Below are 16554 nucleotides of genomic sequence, written 5' to 3' on the forward strand. Positions count from 1 at the left end.
TAAAAGGAGTTGTGGTCAAAAGGCTTGGTGAGTTTGATAAATTAGCACCTAATATTCATCTGTCTTGCAGACAGATGTTTTTTACAGAGAGGGATGTAAATTGCCTTGTTCCACTTGATACTGTAACAACACACCCAGGGATGGTGCCAAATACTGTGTGCTCAGTCACAACAGTGACAGCAGCTCCGTACCTGCAGTTACAGCAGAGGACGTGCCCATCTCTGTGGAGCTGTTTTGCGAGTTCAAGCTGATGGTTGTCCATCAGCTTTTCATTTGTTACTACTATTAGTGGTTTTCCTTCTTCTAGAGTCTCCAGACAGCTACCTGCACCTACAGGAGGAAAAAACACAGAGAGTTTTTGTTGTGACAGGTGAAACCTCATCCCACTTGCTCTCAGGACATGGGAGACTCCTGAAAGTGAACATTTAACCATTCAGCTCCAGCTGCGGACCTGGACATTCACTGTCAGCCCTCTGCAGAGAAGCAGCCTTCCTCCAGCTGACTCATCATAGAACCATAGAATGTCCTGAGTTGGAAGGGATCCACAAGGGTCATACAGTGGTTTGGGTTAGAAGGGATTTTAAAGTCCATCTAGTTCCAAACTCCCTGCCATGGGCAGGGACATCTCCCACTGGATCAGCCTGCTCAAGGCCCCATCTAACCTGGCCTTGAACACCTCCAAGGATGGGGCAACCTGTGCCAGTACCTTACCACCCTCATCATTAAGTATTTCTTCCTAGTGTCTCATCTAAATCTTCCCCCTTCCAATTTAAAGCCATTTCCCCTCGTCCTATCACTGCATGCTCTTGTAAGAAGTCGCTCCCCAGCTTTCTTGTAGTCTACCTTCAGGTACTGGAAGGCTACTATAAGGTCTCCCTGGAGCCTCCTCCAGGCTGAACAAACCCAACTCCCTCAGCCTGTCCTCATATGAGAGGTGTTCCAGCCCTCGGACAGATCATCTTTGTGGCCTCCTCTGGGCTCACAAACAATTCCATTTCCTTCTTATGTTGAGGATTCCAGAACTGGACACAGTACTCCAGGTGGGGTCTCATGAGAGTGGAGCACAGGGGGAGAATCACCTCCCTCATCCTGCAAGTCCAACTCCTGTCCCTGCATAGGACAACCCCAAACATTCACCCCATGTGTCTGAGGGTGTCGGCCAAGTGCTTCTGGAATGTTGTTAGGCTTGGCACAGTCACTGCTTCCCTGGGGAGCTGTTCCATTGTTCCACCACCTTCTGGGTGAAGAACCTTTTCCTAACTTCCAACCTAACCCTCCCTGGCACATCTTCCTGCCATTCCCTCAGGTCCTAAACTTCCACTCCTGCCCACAGGAGAGTGGCAGGGAGAACAGAGGGGGCTCTACCTGCATGGCTAATGACCAGGTCTGCACTCCGCAGGTCCTCAGCCAGTGAGTCCTTGAAGCGGAACACTTCCACGGGCAGGGCTGAGGTGCTGGGTGGTTCCATGGCTCCTCGCCCCACCTGCAGCACCAGCTTCCCGTAGCCACGGCTCTGCAGCACCTGTGGGGAGGAGAAGAAGGGATGGCAAACAGGGTGTGCGCAGACACCAGCAACTGATCTGTTTCCTCTGCGTGGGGCCATGGCAGTCACATCATCCCCCCAGGAGCCACCAGTGATACAGGAAGTAGTTACTATTACAAAAATTGGAATATTTTGATTTAAGCTAAATTCATCCGAGTAATGGTATTTTTTTAAAGTTAGGCAGAACGTCCCTGTGATAGCATTTTATTTATAGCATGTTTATTCAAATAGTGCTTTTCCAGACACTGTTCGGTCTTGTGTTCAGTATGATCTATGCTGAACACAAATCTTCTGTAATCACTTCTGTTTGGAGTTTCTTCCTATCTCAAACACAAGGTCAGGCAGAGAGCTTAAGGCAGCTCCAAATTCGCAAGGGTTTTGACAGTTGTGAAGTTCATAATAACATTAATTCTTGGAAAGTAACTAATATGCATAAGATTTCTGGGAAAATGCATGCACATGCATGTGACTTGGAAATCATAGAAACATAGAATCATAGAATAACCAGGTTGGAAGAGACCCACCGGATCATCGAGTCCAACCATTCCTATCAAACACTAAACCATGTCCCTCAGCACCTCGTCCACCCGTCCCTTAAACCCCTCCAGGGAAGGTGACTCAACCCCCTCCCTGGGCAGCCTCTGCCAGTGCCCAGTGACCCTTTCTGTGAAAAATCTTTTCCTAATGTCCAGCCTGAACCTCCCCTGGCAGAGCTTGAGGCCATTCCCTCTCGTCCTGTCCCCTGTCACTTGGGAGAAGAGCCCAGCTCCCTCCTCTCCACAACCTCCTTTCAGGGAGTTGTAGAGAGCAATGAGGTCTCCCCTCAGCCTCCTCTTCTCCAGGCTAAACACCCCCAGCTAATCGACGGGGATCTGATGGGATCGGTGGATCCCCGCCGGGATAAAGGATACTCGCTTTCTACAGCTCCAAAAGGAGTCTCAGAGAGCGGCTTTGCGGGCACTTTCGGTATCACCATCACCCCCCCTTCCCCTATTTCCCCCCCGCGCCTCCCGCCCCGCAGTGCGGCTGCTGGCGGGGCCGGGCTCGCTCTGCCGCCGCCTCCTCCTCCTCCTCACCTGCCTCGCCGCCGGGGAGCAGACGGTGGCGACGAGGTCGTCGAAGCTGGTGGTGCCCACGGTGACGAACACGGACTTCATGGCGGATCTGAGGGGGAAGGGGATGCGGGGAGAGAGGAGCCGCCAGGGGGCGCTGCGCACCGCCCGCCGCCGGGCGGCTCACAATGGCGGCCGGGCCGGGCCGGCACCGCCCCCTCCGCAGACCACGCCCCCCTTGACAGACCACGCCCCTCGAGACACCGCCCCTTCCCTCCCGTTGAGGCGCCGTCTCTCGCGCCGAGACCCTCCCCGAGGCCCCGCCCCCACATAGGCCCCGCCCCTTCGCCTCGAGGCCCCGCCCCATCACAGAGGCCCAACCCCATAGAGACCACGCCCCTTCGCATTGAGGCCACGCCCCCTTTGTCGTTAGGCCCCGCCCCTTCGTCTTGAGGTCACGCCCCCTCGCATCGAGGCCACGCTCCCTCACAGAGGCCCCGCCCCCTCGCTCCTTTGAGCAAAGCCCTAAGCTGAGAGCTGGGGAGAGTGTGGGGATGAGGGGCCTCCCTGAAAAAAACCTGCTAAACCACGTAAAATCCATTGCACGGGGGAAGTTTCCAGTAAACTTATTATTCCAGGTACATCCCCTTTTGTGATGAAAACCCGGGATAGGGGGGAGGGCTGGGAAGGGTAGCATTTTAGTGTCCGAAAAATGCAATCTGTCAGCTCAGCCCTGTCTGCTGAGGGCTACGAACCACCCCCAGCTGCTTTCTTTCTTAACTGCAGGCCTAACACCATGTAACGAAGGAAAAAATGATTTTTTTATAGGTTTCTAACCTATTATATATTTGAATGTCATGCATAGTTTTTGTGATTTTAGAACTAAAACGTAGCATTAGCTTGAATAATAGCTTTTAGCTAGCCTGTGGCTGGATGCTTATTCTTAAATAAGGAATTATAACAAGGCTGCAGTTAGAAACAATGGGAAAGAATGTGACAGGATCTAGTTAAGCCAGATAACAAGGACTAGCACAATGATAAGAGAAAGAAGAACTAGCTAGGACCAGATGCAACCTTGAAGAGGTGCCCAAGGAGTTTAAGAGCAAGCACAAGAAGGAGAGTTGAAAAGTTCAGCTGTGAGGAAGATCTATGGCCTTCATCTCAAGACCCCTGAAGAAGAACCCCCCAGAAGGCAGAACCTTCTCAAGTTAGACATCCAAATCTATTTATTCCTTGAATTGATTTTAATAGATGAGGTCACATCTGTATGAGCTACTGAGTGTTCCAAGAAAGATGCAGAGAAGATGCAGCTGTCTTGAGGGTACCACTGATTGCCATTACCCCCTGCTCATTACCTGCTGCTGCTTTCATTTAGCATAACGAGCCACACTGAACTTCATTTATGTTTTGATTAAGGGAAACGGTGCTGGCAGCACACATGGATGGGGGAGGATACTTTGTCTTGGGAAACACTCTGTAAAACAAAACAATATTGAAGGCCTGAATGTGCAGGGTCTTGGTGGCTCTGAGAAGCCTCACCCAGGTCTTGCTGCTTTCCTCGGGACAAGGAAACCAGGAGCTGAGGGTGACCACAACAAAAGCCAGGCAAGGACCTCACCGGTGGGGCACAGCCGGACCACAGCAGAGAAAAGCAGAATAGTGGCAGCAACGGGTCCAGCAGTCCAGTGACCATCAGGCAAAGACAAGGTAACAAACTGTCTCTAAGGTCAGTCCAGGAAACCCAAACAGCAATTCAGGAGCAGAAGTAGGACACCTACAACTCATCTCTGCCATGGACCTGCTTGAGCAGATCCAGAACAGGGCTACAAAGATGATCTGATGCTGGAGCACCTCCCCTCCAAGGACAGGTGGAAAGAGTTGGGGTTGTTTGGCCTGGAGAAGAGAAGGCTCTAGGGAGACCTTAGAGCAGCTTCCAGTCCTGAAAGGGGCTCCAGGAAAGCTGGGGAGGGGCTCTGGATCAGGGAGTGCAGGGATAGGATGAGGAGGAATGGTTTTAAGCTGAAAGTGGTCAGATTTAGTTGAGATCTTGGGGAGAAATGTTTTCATGTGAGGGTGAGGAGGCTCTGTCCCAGGTTGCCCAGAGCAGTGGTGGCTGCCCCATCCCTGGAGGTGTTCAAGACCAGGTTGGATGGGGCTTGGAGCCCCTGATCCAGTGGGAGGTGTCCCTGCCCATGGCAGGGGGTTGGAACTGGATGGGCTTTGAGGTCCCTTCCAACCCAAACCATTCTATGATTCCATTATATGATTCTAATTAAAGCCTGAGCTTAGCTGAAGCCTGGTCAGAGGGAGTGGCTGGAAACCTTAGCTGAGGCTGGTCAGGCAGTTAAGACCTATTAGTGCAGGCAAGGTCCTGACAATTTTTTTAACAAGGAGGATAGAATTTAAATATGTTGGAGTGTTTTCCTGTGTTCTGTTAGGTTAATTACAGTAGTTTGGGAAATTACTGCTCATTTGTATCTAAAGTGCTATAGCTCACGACGTGCATGCTTTTACTCTGCCAAAACTGAAAAATAAACTCACTGTCATGGTAAGTTTGAAAAAGAGGTTAAAACAGGTGTTCCTAGAATACTGTATGTTCAGGATCATGGTGCATCAGGTATTTGATTGCTTTGCTTTTTATTGTACAAGTGTTGAATTTCCCTTCTACAGGACCCCATTTTGCTCATTTGTTTTCTAGAATGAAGAGAGTTCAGAAATCACTGGAATTTCTGTGATTTGGGGTATATCTGTGTGATTCCGGCTTGGTATTTTCATTGTGTCACTGAAAGTCAGTATCCTCTGCAGTTCAGAGAACTGATCTGACAGGAACATGATTTGTTTGCAGTTAGATCAGCTCCTTGAGTTGCACGAGCACCACTAGTAGCGCAAGGAAGGAGACAGTATTGTGGCACCTTGGATTTAGATTGGCTTAAACACTAGGGAATTGCACCTGTGTCTGTCCTTTCATTGCGATTAGTAGCTGCGATCGCATTTTCCGAACCGTGTGGCTCAGGTGGTTGAGGGCCTATTGCCTTTGGGGCATACCCTGTGTGAACCTCTCCCTGTGTGATTTGGAGAGTCTCTCTTTGTAGTGCCAATTGTTTCTCTCCAAGCTGTGTGTGAATTATCAGGAAAGTTCAAGAAATATGGGCTCTATCTGACATAACGTAGTCCAAGATGCCAGAAAGAGGGTAGGAAAGGGCTAAAATGGAAGATAGGTTCTTGTGAGAGCTTGCTTCCATCTGTGCTTTATATGGCATAATTTATATTCTGATATTTGCTTTCCATGACAACATCCGGGCAAGAAAGTGAAGATGGCATGAATGCAAGCTGTTTTTTGTTAAGTGAGAAATGATGTATGCCTCCTCCCTTCTCTTTAACCTTTATTTGAAGTGTTTCAGGATGGTTCGGTTTTGAGCACTGTCGCTTTGTATTCAGCTCAATTTGCCACAGTTTGCCCTGCAAACTCCATGATTATATTATTCATGAGTAGGAAGGTGCATGAAAATAAACTAGTCTGTTCACATCTTGGTTTCTGGAAAACACGTGCTGCCCTCAGTTTGCTCTTGAAGTCTGAAGACCTACTCACATCTGTTGCAATAAAAGTCTGATAACCCCTGAAATGCATGGGCTGTAGAGAATGTGTCAAATAATGAGTTGTTTAAAAATATACACCAACAGAAAGGCAAGTAAACCTGTAAGCCTACAAAGCCTGATTTTCTTTGAATGAAAAAAACCACCCCAATGACTCGTTAGTTAAAAATGCAGCCCTGCCTTTCCTTTACCTTGTATTTTGTGTACAGATTGATTCTCCTTGTGGCTTACGGCGTAATGACAAGAGGTAGAAGACAGCAATTAGACTTCTCCACACTACATTTCTATTATATTTCAGTATTTTTTATATGTTTATGAATGTGCAAAATGAGTAAAGTTGTCTTACTTCTATTTCTAGTTGTCTTTATATAAATTTGAACTGAAAATAATGTTCACTTTCTTTCCTTTCTCCTTTAGATGTAGTGCTGTACCTATGAGGGATAATATTTGTTACTGGAGGGAATGAGGATTAGGTGGAGAATATTATGGGGAATGATTCCTTCGTATCGCTGTGATTCAGAGGTGCTTGGTCTGAGGAAAAAACAGAGGAACATTTGTCAGGCAGATTTAAATAGCATTCTTTGAAATATTTCATCAAACCATTTCTACATCCTTTGAGTTGATGCTTTGTGGAGTTGTTGTTTGGCAGTGGGGATTATCAGATAGCCTGCAAAGGCTCAGACTGACTGGAGACAGTGAAGGAGTGTTAGATCACCTCTTCCTCGGGGCTGACTGGCAGGAGACGGGCACTAGGTCAGCAGGTAGGAACTAGATCCCCTGACTAAGTATTTCACGCTTGAAGTGGAAGGGGAGTCTCTGGCTTAGCTCTCTCTCAGCTCTCATGGATTTTTCTGAATTTCACAAAATTTGATGACGTGCCTTGAAGCCCCAGGTTCTGAAATGAGGTAATTGTGGTTTTTAAGGCCTTATGCTTCTGAAGAGGAGACAGAGAAAACAACTCACTGAATCTTAAGGTCCTGAAGACTAACACATACAGGATACTTGTTATATACATGTAACAATGTATCTTTTTATTACTCCTGTTTTGCTTTGTATTTAAACAATGGTGTGGTTCTTTGAGATCTGACTTCTGGAAGCTCAGAGCTTACTGATTTATGAAGGTGAGGTGCTGCTGGTCTTTGCCCTGCCCAGGCAGGAGGACACCTCAACTCTGGGACATAGCACATACTGTGTTCCAGACCTTGTAACAAGGAGCGTAGCTCAGCTGATTTGTACCAGCTGTGGAACTGGATCCTCACTGATCCTTGATGCCGCTGCCAGGTTTCTGTCAAGGGCAAGAAGCTTGCATTGAAGAGCCAGAAAATGGGCTTCATATCCAATAAAATTTCTCAAAGCTGGTAATTTGCAATACGTGTGGAAGATTATAGAGGAAATAACTTGAAGAATGGTTGCAAATCAGGCCATTGTGCAGATGTAGGAGCTAAGCTGAGGTCTGTCATGAGGAGTGTTACCCTGTCTGTGAAGGCTCAATATGGTGATGTCTCCTGGCAACTTGTCCCTCCAGTTCCCCAGGGAAACTTTGTCTGTGGCAGCCTGGCCCTGTTCCTTGCTGTGTGTGGAAAACATGCCACTATTCCTACCTCCTGACCACCTGCACACACCTCCACAGAAATGCACCGTGTGAGTGCCCTGCCATTACATACTCCTGCAAAATCCCTCTGACAGCCAAATGTATTAAAAATTCATTTTCATCCAGGCAAATCTGACCCCCTGAAATCAACTGAGCTTTGTCCTCTAAAGGCAGCCTGTGCTTGTGCACGTGTAATCAGATCCTGAGGTGGCCTTGCATGCATTTTTACAAGCCCTGAGACAGACTTCATGTCTCAATAATTCTTTTTGATGTGCATTTTTGAAGGAAATTAGAATATTGTGCTCAAGTAAACCAAAAGTTTTATATCTTTAGGGAGAAGCTCCAAGTGAGCAGAGTTCTTCCCATTTGCTAGCTGGTCCCAACTATACAAGTACATGCATACATTTCTTTGCCATGCAGCATAAAAATAGGTAAGGAGGTGACCTATGAACTCAGGCTAAATTTCACCTCTGTCCATTTGCCTGTTGTTTTCCAATAGCGGAATAATTTATCTCTTCTTTTTGTCTTTGCTAGTAAGATAACAGTCAGCTTATTATTTACAGGCAGTATACTTTCATTGGACATTATGAATATAAGTAGCCACTAAGTACTTGCCAAACCCACTGAGCTCAGCTTGGAGATTCTTTAACAGTTCTGTCTGGGTCACTGTTTTTTGGTTTGGTTTTTTTTTTGTTGCATATTTATATAACAATGAATTGTAATGAGAGGAATCAATACAAGAAACATCTTTGCACACTTTTCCTGTTTATGGCCTTCCTTTTACTACCAGAAATGCTAGAATATTTTATGCAGAGGCAAACCAGAAGGTTAATATTATGAAATGAATTTCACAAGGATGTGAAGATAAATAGTGGGTTTTATCTTTTAATGTCCTAAGGATGTACTCAGAGATATACACGAGAGATATATAGTTGTGTTTGTAAAGGGAAAACTCTTTCGACTGCATGTGCCTGTGCGTTTTACAAGCATATACTCTTATTTAGATATTGACATTCTGTGATTCTGTGACATATAATGGTAAATCTTATCTCATGATTTATTTCATCATAATTCCAGGATAATGTTCAGCTGGCTTGAACTTGCTCTGAAATATTGGACCAGATTTGCCCCAGGTGTAATTTAGCTGACTTAGATCAAAAACAGAGCTCAGTGCTACATTTGGGAGAGTCATTACTGCTGTGTGCGCTAATGTCAAGACAAGACTGTTTTACATTACCTTGTCCTTAGAGAAAACTTTACTGAACTCACGACAGTTCTGTTTGCTTCAGCCTGTAGCATACTTATGCGTGGCCACCTGTACTTCCATGGACAGTAGCATTGCCTTTCCTTTTCCTTGATGAAACTAAGATGTTCTGATGCTAATTGTGACTGTTCACTTACATAAGGCTGGCTTTGTGTTCCAATGTTTCCTGTCAGCGGCACACTGCAAAACACTGTTCTTGTCACTGTGCCATGTTGAAATGGAGATACGTGGTTAAATCAGTCCAAATGAAGGGCTTTGGTCTGGATTTGTCTGATGAAGTGTCTCACAAATTGGGCTGACAGCTGAGGGTAGGCTTTAATCAATCCCAAATGAGGCAAAGCATACTTGCCAGATTGTAGAATCATAGAATAGTTTAGGTTGGAAGGGACATTAAAGACCATACAGTTCCACCCCCCTTGCCATGGGCAGGGACACCTCCTGCTGGACCAGGCTGCCCAAGGCCCATCCAACTTGGCCTTGAACCCCTCCAGGGATGGGGCAGCCACAGCTTCCCTGGGCAACCTGGGCCAGGTCATCAACACCCTCATAGTGAAGAAATTCCTTCTTATGTCCAGTATAAATCTGCCCCTCTCTGTTTTATCCCCATTGCCCCTTGTCCTATCACCACAAGCCTTTGTGAACAGTCCCTCCCCAGCTTTCTTGTAGCCCCTTCAGGTGCTGGAAGGTCGCTCTAAGGTCTCCTTGGAGCCTTCTCTTCTTCAGGCTCAACAACCCCAACTCTCTCAGCATGTTGAGAGTTAGGTCAGCTTTCCTTTCCTTTGCTTGAGAGGTGGAACTGCGAAGGCTGAGACAATTCTTCGTGCTTCACAGCATGGTCCATTTCTAGTCCTTTTGGTAATGGCTCTAAGTTTTCAGTGGAGGTGTGGGCAGTTGGCTATCAGAAACTGGACTGGGCAACCATTATATAGAACAGTATTAGGCTGCTGTTGGACAGTCTTGAACTTGATCCAATACCTTTGCCACAAAGCAAATAATGTTCCTTTTTTGTTCCTTATCAAAGGGGTATAATTGCCTGGCAGTGCCCACAACTGAAACGATGGTATTTCTGGCATAACTAGTAAAATAAGTTAATTTTTCTAAATGTAATGAACTTTGATATTGAAGAAATTATTCATGTCTGAGATCAAAAGGAAGGTCTTCTGAAGCAGACAGTGTCCCTTTTCTCTCCAGGGCTTTAGATTTCTGTCATGGTGGGAAAAATTATTCCCTTTGGTTTCTCCAAACCTGTAATTCTATTTTTCATTTAACGCGACAATGACTTGGTGAGGATTCACGTGGAATCCTCGTTGATTCTGAGACTGGTATTACACAAGGTACTGTTGGGATCTATTGCAGGTCCCTTACTGTTTTCTATTTATGAACAACCTACCCCAAGGTGCTTATTAGCTAGAAGAATTGCATATACACAGGGTACTGCTTTGTTTCTCCATAAAAAGTGGAGGTGAATGTAAGAATTGAACTGCTTGGCTTAATTTTGAGCATCCTGGATTTCTGAAATCAGCAAGGTAATAGCAAAAATTTGTGAGGCTGGTATTTTTAACTTAAAAGCTAATTACAAAACTTTGGCTAATTCTTAATAACACCTATCCTCATTAATTATTTGGTAGGTGAAATAAACCCATTTAAGTATTTTTGTTGGTTTTCCACAAAGTCTGGCCACGTATTGCTTGTACTCAATAATACCTGTCTTTATTGGTTGGTATCTTCGTAATATGACTGTAATCAGCTATTTTCTTGGCCTGTGTGCTGTGTAGGCTGGGAGGAATTCTTTGTGCATCTTACTTTGATATACAGATATGAATTGTGCTGTGCTACATGTTTCTTTCGTGACTTGGGTGTGCGGATACCTGAACAAGGAACAAAGCGCGACGTAACCTGTTGCTTTCTGAGATAGGGTATTGCAAATGCCACTGATCTTAAATTTTCTCAGGGGCATTTTATTTCCTTGGAGGAAGGAAGTTCTCATCAGACTTCTTAGATGGAGTCTTGAGGAGACTTGTGGGTACTGCGTAATAATGATACATCAGTTTTAAATTAAACACTGTGCTTCAGAAATGGCTGCAATAGGAGGAATTGGTGTGATCTCCATGGGTTTATGTAACAAAAATGAACACCAATTACAGAGCATTTTTTTCCACTGGGATTTAGCCCATCATTTTGTCTAATTATGGTATAAATCCCACAATGGAGAAAACCCTTCTTCTGTAAAGAACTAATTCCCTCTAGAAATGCTAAAAATCTTAAAGAACTCTAATTAGAATACATTTCTCAGTAGATAAAGAGAGCCAGGGAGAGGCTGTGCCAGCCACTTACTGCAGAAAAAAACCCAGAAAAAGATGAATGACTGCCCTGGGAGACAAAAAGGGAACGTGAAGTAGTTTGTATAAGCTGTTCTCATCCTTCATCTGGGCTTGTACTAAATATAATGACTGATCTACGCCTAAAAGCATTTGCTGTCGACTGGGAGTTCACAGGTTTATTGGCACACATTGAAGGAATGATGTTGGACTAGAGAGGCTAGGGAAGATAATAGCTGAAACCAGGTTATTCTATACCTTTAAGAAGTTCTGAGAGTTACCTAATCAGTGTAGGTACCCAGACTATTCAGGCTCAGTAGCTTTGTGTATTGTAGTTTGTCCCCAGGCTGTTATGTCATTATAGAGTTGCCTGTGATCAAAAAGGAAGGACCTCTGATTTCCACACTCCCTGTCCTATTCTTTAGACCAAGTTCCAACATTGATTTGATTAGATTTCCACAAACCTGAGGTAGTTCATTCAGCTGCAAACTTCTACTGAGGGTCATTAAAGACTGCTGAATGGTAAAAAATCTCAACAGAAAGAAGTGTTGTGAGGTTTCCTCAGCATGACAGAGTGTAGTTGCAGATGAGAATGACTATGAGTAGTCTACGGTCACTCAGGGATGAGATAACCACATGTACACCTATCACTAGGTGTTATTTTGCCTGATATTCTATTACGAGTTTTAAACTTGCAGTATTAAATAAGGAGACAGTGAAATTGCATAAAGCATACCTTTTCTAGCTGTCTGGTAAAATTGAGTCCAAACTCTTCTTTTCATTCAATGGAATGGTCTCATATGCTTTATAACACTGAATGAAAGATCTTTCAGACTTGCTCACAAGAACAAACAGCCTTCCCCAGAGGAGGACTGCAAGTTGCAATTATTTATAGACTGGTTTACTTAAAAAAAAAAACAAAACCAAACAACAAAAAAACCCAAAACAAAACAAAAACAAAAAACCAAACCAGAGCCAAATGATGATTGAAGCTGAAAGATAATACCTGGGGAAGTGAAAACCTGGTATAGTTGGATCTAATCATCCAAGAGACAGATAACAGCTCTCACTGCTTCCTGGCCATGGAGATGTTTGTTTGCCATGTTAGGCTTTCCTTGAAGGAAACAACTGAGAGAAATTACTTGCTCACAGAGACAAAATCTCCAGAAAGCTCACAAAACCTAGCAACTCACAGGTTTTCCTGCCTCAATAACTATGTGATAACAGTTCAGGGAAAGTGGATTGATTTCTCCTCCTTTTACCTTTAAATTACATTTGTAAGCAGGTTATGCTTACAAAAAAGTAGTTCGATAGTCTGTCTGCATTCCAAAGTCTTTGGCTGGCAGTGCAGCGTCAACTCTATCACTTGGTTTGGCTGTTGCCAGTTTGTCTGTCTATTGCCTGCTGTGAGAGAGGTCACATTGCTCTAACGTAAGAAATAAGAAATGAATAGCATCTGCAATCACACCATCTGATCTGAGTCTATTTTATCCCTGCAGTAGAGACGTATGAAAGTTTGTGCAGTTAATTGTGGTGAATAACGTCAAGTGTCAAAATCCAAAAAGATAGTTCTGCCAGGAAGAGAGCAATTGATTCTGCCAATGTCTTTGCCTCTGAGACCAAGAATTACAGAACTATCTGATATCTTTGAAAAGGTAATAGCTCTGAGTGATGCTGGTATAGCATGAGCTTCTCATTATCAAATAGGTTACTGACATTGTCATTGCACTTGACATTTCTAGCACATAGACAATGCCTTTCTCTTAATCCAAGTTCTTTAGAAACAACAACAAAATAATTTAATGCCATTTTGCTATTGTGAGCTATTGTGACTTTTAGCTTGGTATGAAGCTGATATGCTGTATAGTATCTCCTGCTGATAAAGTTGCTAATCCCTTCTGAGCATTACTGTATCCCATGCAAGATTAGTCCCCTACTTCACTGACCTCTTTGACCAGCCTGTTAGAAAGGAAGTACGTTAAAGTTTGTCATCCAGTAGCCTGAATTCCTACTTAGCCTTTTCTCGAAACTGTTGAATTTATGGTGAGCTGTTATGTGTTATTATAGAAGCCAAAACTTTATAAATCAGTTCTTGTTAGGATGTTGAGTTTTGAGCTATATTAATTGAATTGGTTTCTGCTGCATTTCCTCTCTCCCAGGGGATATTTACTGCTTGTGGCAAGTATCTGCCTGTTTTGAAGTTCAAAACTAAACATGCACCGAGGAAACTCTGATCTGGTCCTCCTATAGGTCCTGCTTCTCTTTACCTTTTTGTCTAATGTGCAACCGGTTGGCAGATTTTTCTTTCTTTTATATGAACATCCCTAGCAGTCTGCTGTGATTCATTGCTGTGATTTACTGTGTGGCTTTTCTGCTTGTTCTTGGATTCAGAGCTGGATCATGAGTAAAACATACAGCAGGAGAAAGCTATGGTCACACATTTACACAGATTACATTTACACAACAGACCTCCTTTTGCCTTGCATACCTGTTGTACGGATTACTGTTCTTTGTGTCATGGATACTTCTGTGCCTGCGTATGCCGGACACGTATTTCTTTTCCTAGTGATGACAAGGCATACAAGTAAGATTTAATTAATGCTGACAATTAAGTGGATGTGCGACTGCTCATATGATTGGGTTTCAAACATTTTTTTATTTCTTTTTTCAAGTAAAATCAAGAAAGGTTCTCCAGGGAGCTCAAGGTTGATCATGCAGTTGAGTTACGGTGTTTGCAAAATTATATTCTTCTCTGCAGCCCTGTGAGGACATGAAAAATATACACTTATGTATTCTGACACAGAGAATGAACATATTCAATGTATCAACTCTTTTTCTCCTCGATACTTAAGGTTTAATGCAGGACAATCATGGATGTGGATAGAAATCATGTGGATGAGGTTACCTAAGCATAAGTCTCGTAGAACATACGTGGTTTGGGGAGTTACACCGTACTCCAGTCCTGACATCTACTAAATGAAATATTCTGGGAGATCTGGAAGTGATGGTGGTTTTCTGATGACTGTAGGCTTATTCTGACCTCCCAGTCCCACTCATGAGGAATAGCAATGCATAGTCATTTTGCTGCTCCTTCAGAACAACAGGTGGCTGTCTTTGCCCACAAGTAGGGAATGGAGGAGGTGATGGATTTACTAAATAGTCATACTTGTTTCCAATGTCTAAGATGGGAGAAAACTGTCCTGGTTCAAGTAATATTTACAGAGACTGATAGGGGGTCTTCTTACATGGATGCCCTCTGAGGCCAACAATTAATTTAACATGAGTAGCACCCCTCGAGCCTATTTCTGCATATGAGCTGATCTCTCAGCTCCACACCTGGGAAAAGTACAGGGCGGTCAATGACTCGCCATTGACAGCAGTATGTCTTTTTATTTTTTTAGAACCCCCCAGTTTTCTGTAGCAGATGGACAAGTGGGAAGGAAATAGACTATTGGAAGGGAAGGGTATGGATGTGACACATGCAGTTTTCCAAGTGTAGCAAATCCATGCAGAAGTTCTGATTACCACTCCTTATAGCCAAACAATGGCAAGTCCATTAAAGTCAACTCAGCAAACACAGGTCAATGCATTCCAAGAGTTTCTTTTCTCAGAGAAATCGTGACTTGGATGTTAGAAATGAGAATGAAAAGGCAGGGGGAAGACATTCTCTTATTTTTCAATGGGAAGGGCTTTAAAATTTGCTTGCATTGTACAGAGGAATGAGGCACTCTAAGTGCCTCTGGGACTGTAGATGTATGTATCAAGTAGGACATATACCTAGTGTGAAATGAAGCCTTCCAAAGGAAAATGTGTCATTATTTTTTGTGGCAGAAGATAGGGCTGTCTTCCTTAGCAATATTATATAGAAATACGCAGTCTGCCCAAAGATACAATGTAATGTAATGTGATGTACTGTAATGACATGTAAAGTGATTGCTCTTTTATTTACAGTATATTTACTGAATAAGTATTAAAAGGTTATGAGACTCTTCTGAACTAATGTCCTTTAGTGAGAAGAAAAGAAATACAGTCTTGACGCCTACTTCTGGTGGGCTTTTCAGCTGAGATCAGAGCAATCATAGTCTGGGTCCCAGCTCAGATCTGATACTGTCATTTTCCATTAGAGGACTTGGTGTTTTATGTCAATATTGTAATCTGTCCTTCAGCTTCTTGGAAATAAGGCTTTTCTACAGATAGCTGTGCTGGAAGGCTAAAGAGTTTTAGTTGATGATTTAGTATGTTAGAATATTTATGGTCTAAGTAAGCTGTAGCTTTTAATGGCATATCAGGAAAACTGAGAAGCGTACAGGGCAAGACAGATGTTGAGCCTGGACAAGCCTGCCTCGTGATGGCTGAATGAATGACACATACCAAGCCAGCTTGATCTGCATAGATTTATGTTAAATTTAAATGTAATTGACTCAGTAGCCATCTGCCTTAGCTGGATTAATTTCCAAATCATCATACAGGATTTTGGCTCTTGTGCAGTATTGAAAGTAGCACTCTCTGAGGAGCAAATCTTTAGATGGGTTGTGAAGCCACCATCCTGCCTGGTGATATGTGTGTTGAGCCCAAGATAGAAAGCTTGAGGGCAACCCACCTCCTGCCTTCTTTTCCAGGTAAGCACAGCCAAGAATGGTACAGGGAGATATTGCTGAGAGTGTATTGTTTGCTGTATTCCCTTACAGACTCACTGTGATATTTCACAGATTAAACCTGCTTATGTTGAGGTTAGTGTAGTATAAAAGGTGCTAGTCAATATAAAGAAGCAGTCTCTAAATAGTTTCATACTAAATACATCAGTGAGGACAACGCTAGTCTTGCCTGTGGAACAACTGTATCCACGTTGGTGTTACTTGTCACTCTGCTCTCCCTGACACACAATCACCTGCAAAAGCAATATTCCTTGTCCAAACAGCTCACGTATATGAAGACCTTTAAAAGTAAATAAAGGACCTGTTGTACACAAAGCATTTGAGAAAATTTCTTGTTACCATCACAAGCCCATGGAGTCAGTGTCATCTATAATTTTAGCACTGGTTTTGCATGGGGAGTGTACAATTTCCAAGCTCTTGGAGAGAGAAGAATTGGCAAATAAGTCTAAATGTGGAGAGCACCAGGGGATTTTATGGCTAAGGCAGAATTAGACTGTAATTAAGAAGATAAGCTGGGTAAAATTTGTGCCCTTCAGA

General features: G+C 43.8%; 2 protein-coding genes across 2 annotated transcripts in view; both read right to left on the reverse strand.

Moving 5' to 3' along the window:
* Nucleotides 1-2787, reverse strand: part of ALG13 (ALG13 UDP-N-acetylglucosaminyltransferase subunit) — a 33602-nt gene extending 30815 nt beyond the window's left edge. Inside the window, exons 1-3 of the mRNA XM_069868031.1 lie at nucleotides 2620-2787; nucleotides 1366-1522; nucleotides 192-330 (exon numbers count right to left, since the gene is read on the reverse strand). Coding sequence (XP_069724132.1) covers nucleotides 192-330; nucleotides 1366-1522; nucleotides 2620-2700 — 377 coding nt within the window. The 5' untranslated portion in view covers nucleotides 2701-2787. The remainder of the gene's footprint in view (nucleotides 1-191; nucleotides 331-1365; nucleotides 1523-2619) is intronic.
* The window catches only part of ATRX (ATRX chromatin remodeler), a 478294-nt gene that overhangs the window by 449089 nt on the left and 12651 nt on the right, over nucleotides 1-16554 (reverse strand). The window lies entirely within an intron of this gene.

The sequence above is a fragment of the Phaenicophaeus curvirostris genome, chromosome 13 (genome assembly GCF_032191515.1).
Source record: "Phaenicophaeus curvirostris isolate KB17595 chromosome 13, BPBGC_Pcur_1.0, whole genome shotgun sequence".
NCBI lineage: Eukaryota > Metazoa > Chordata > Aves > Cuculiformes > Cuculidae > Phaenicophaeus > Phaenicophaeus curvirostris.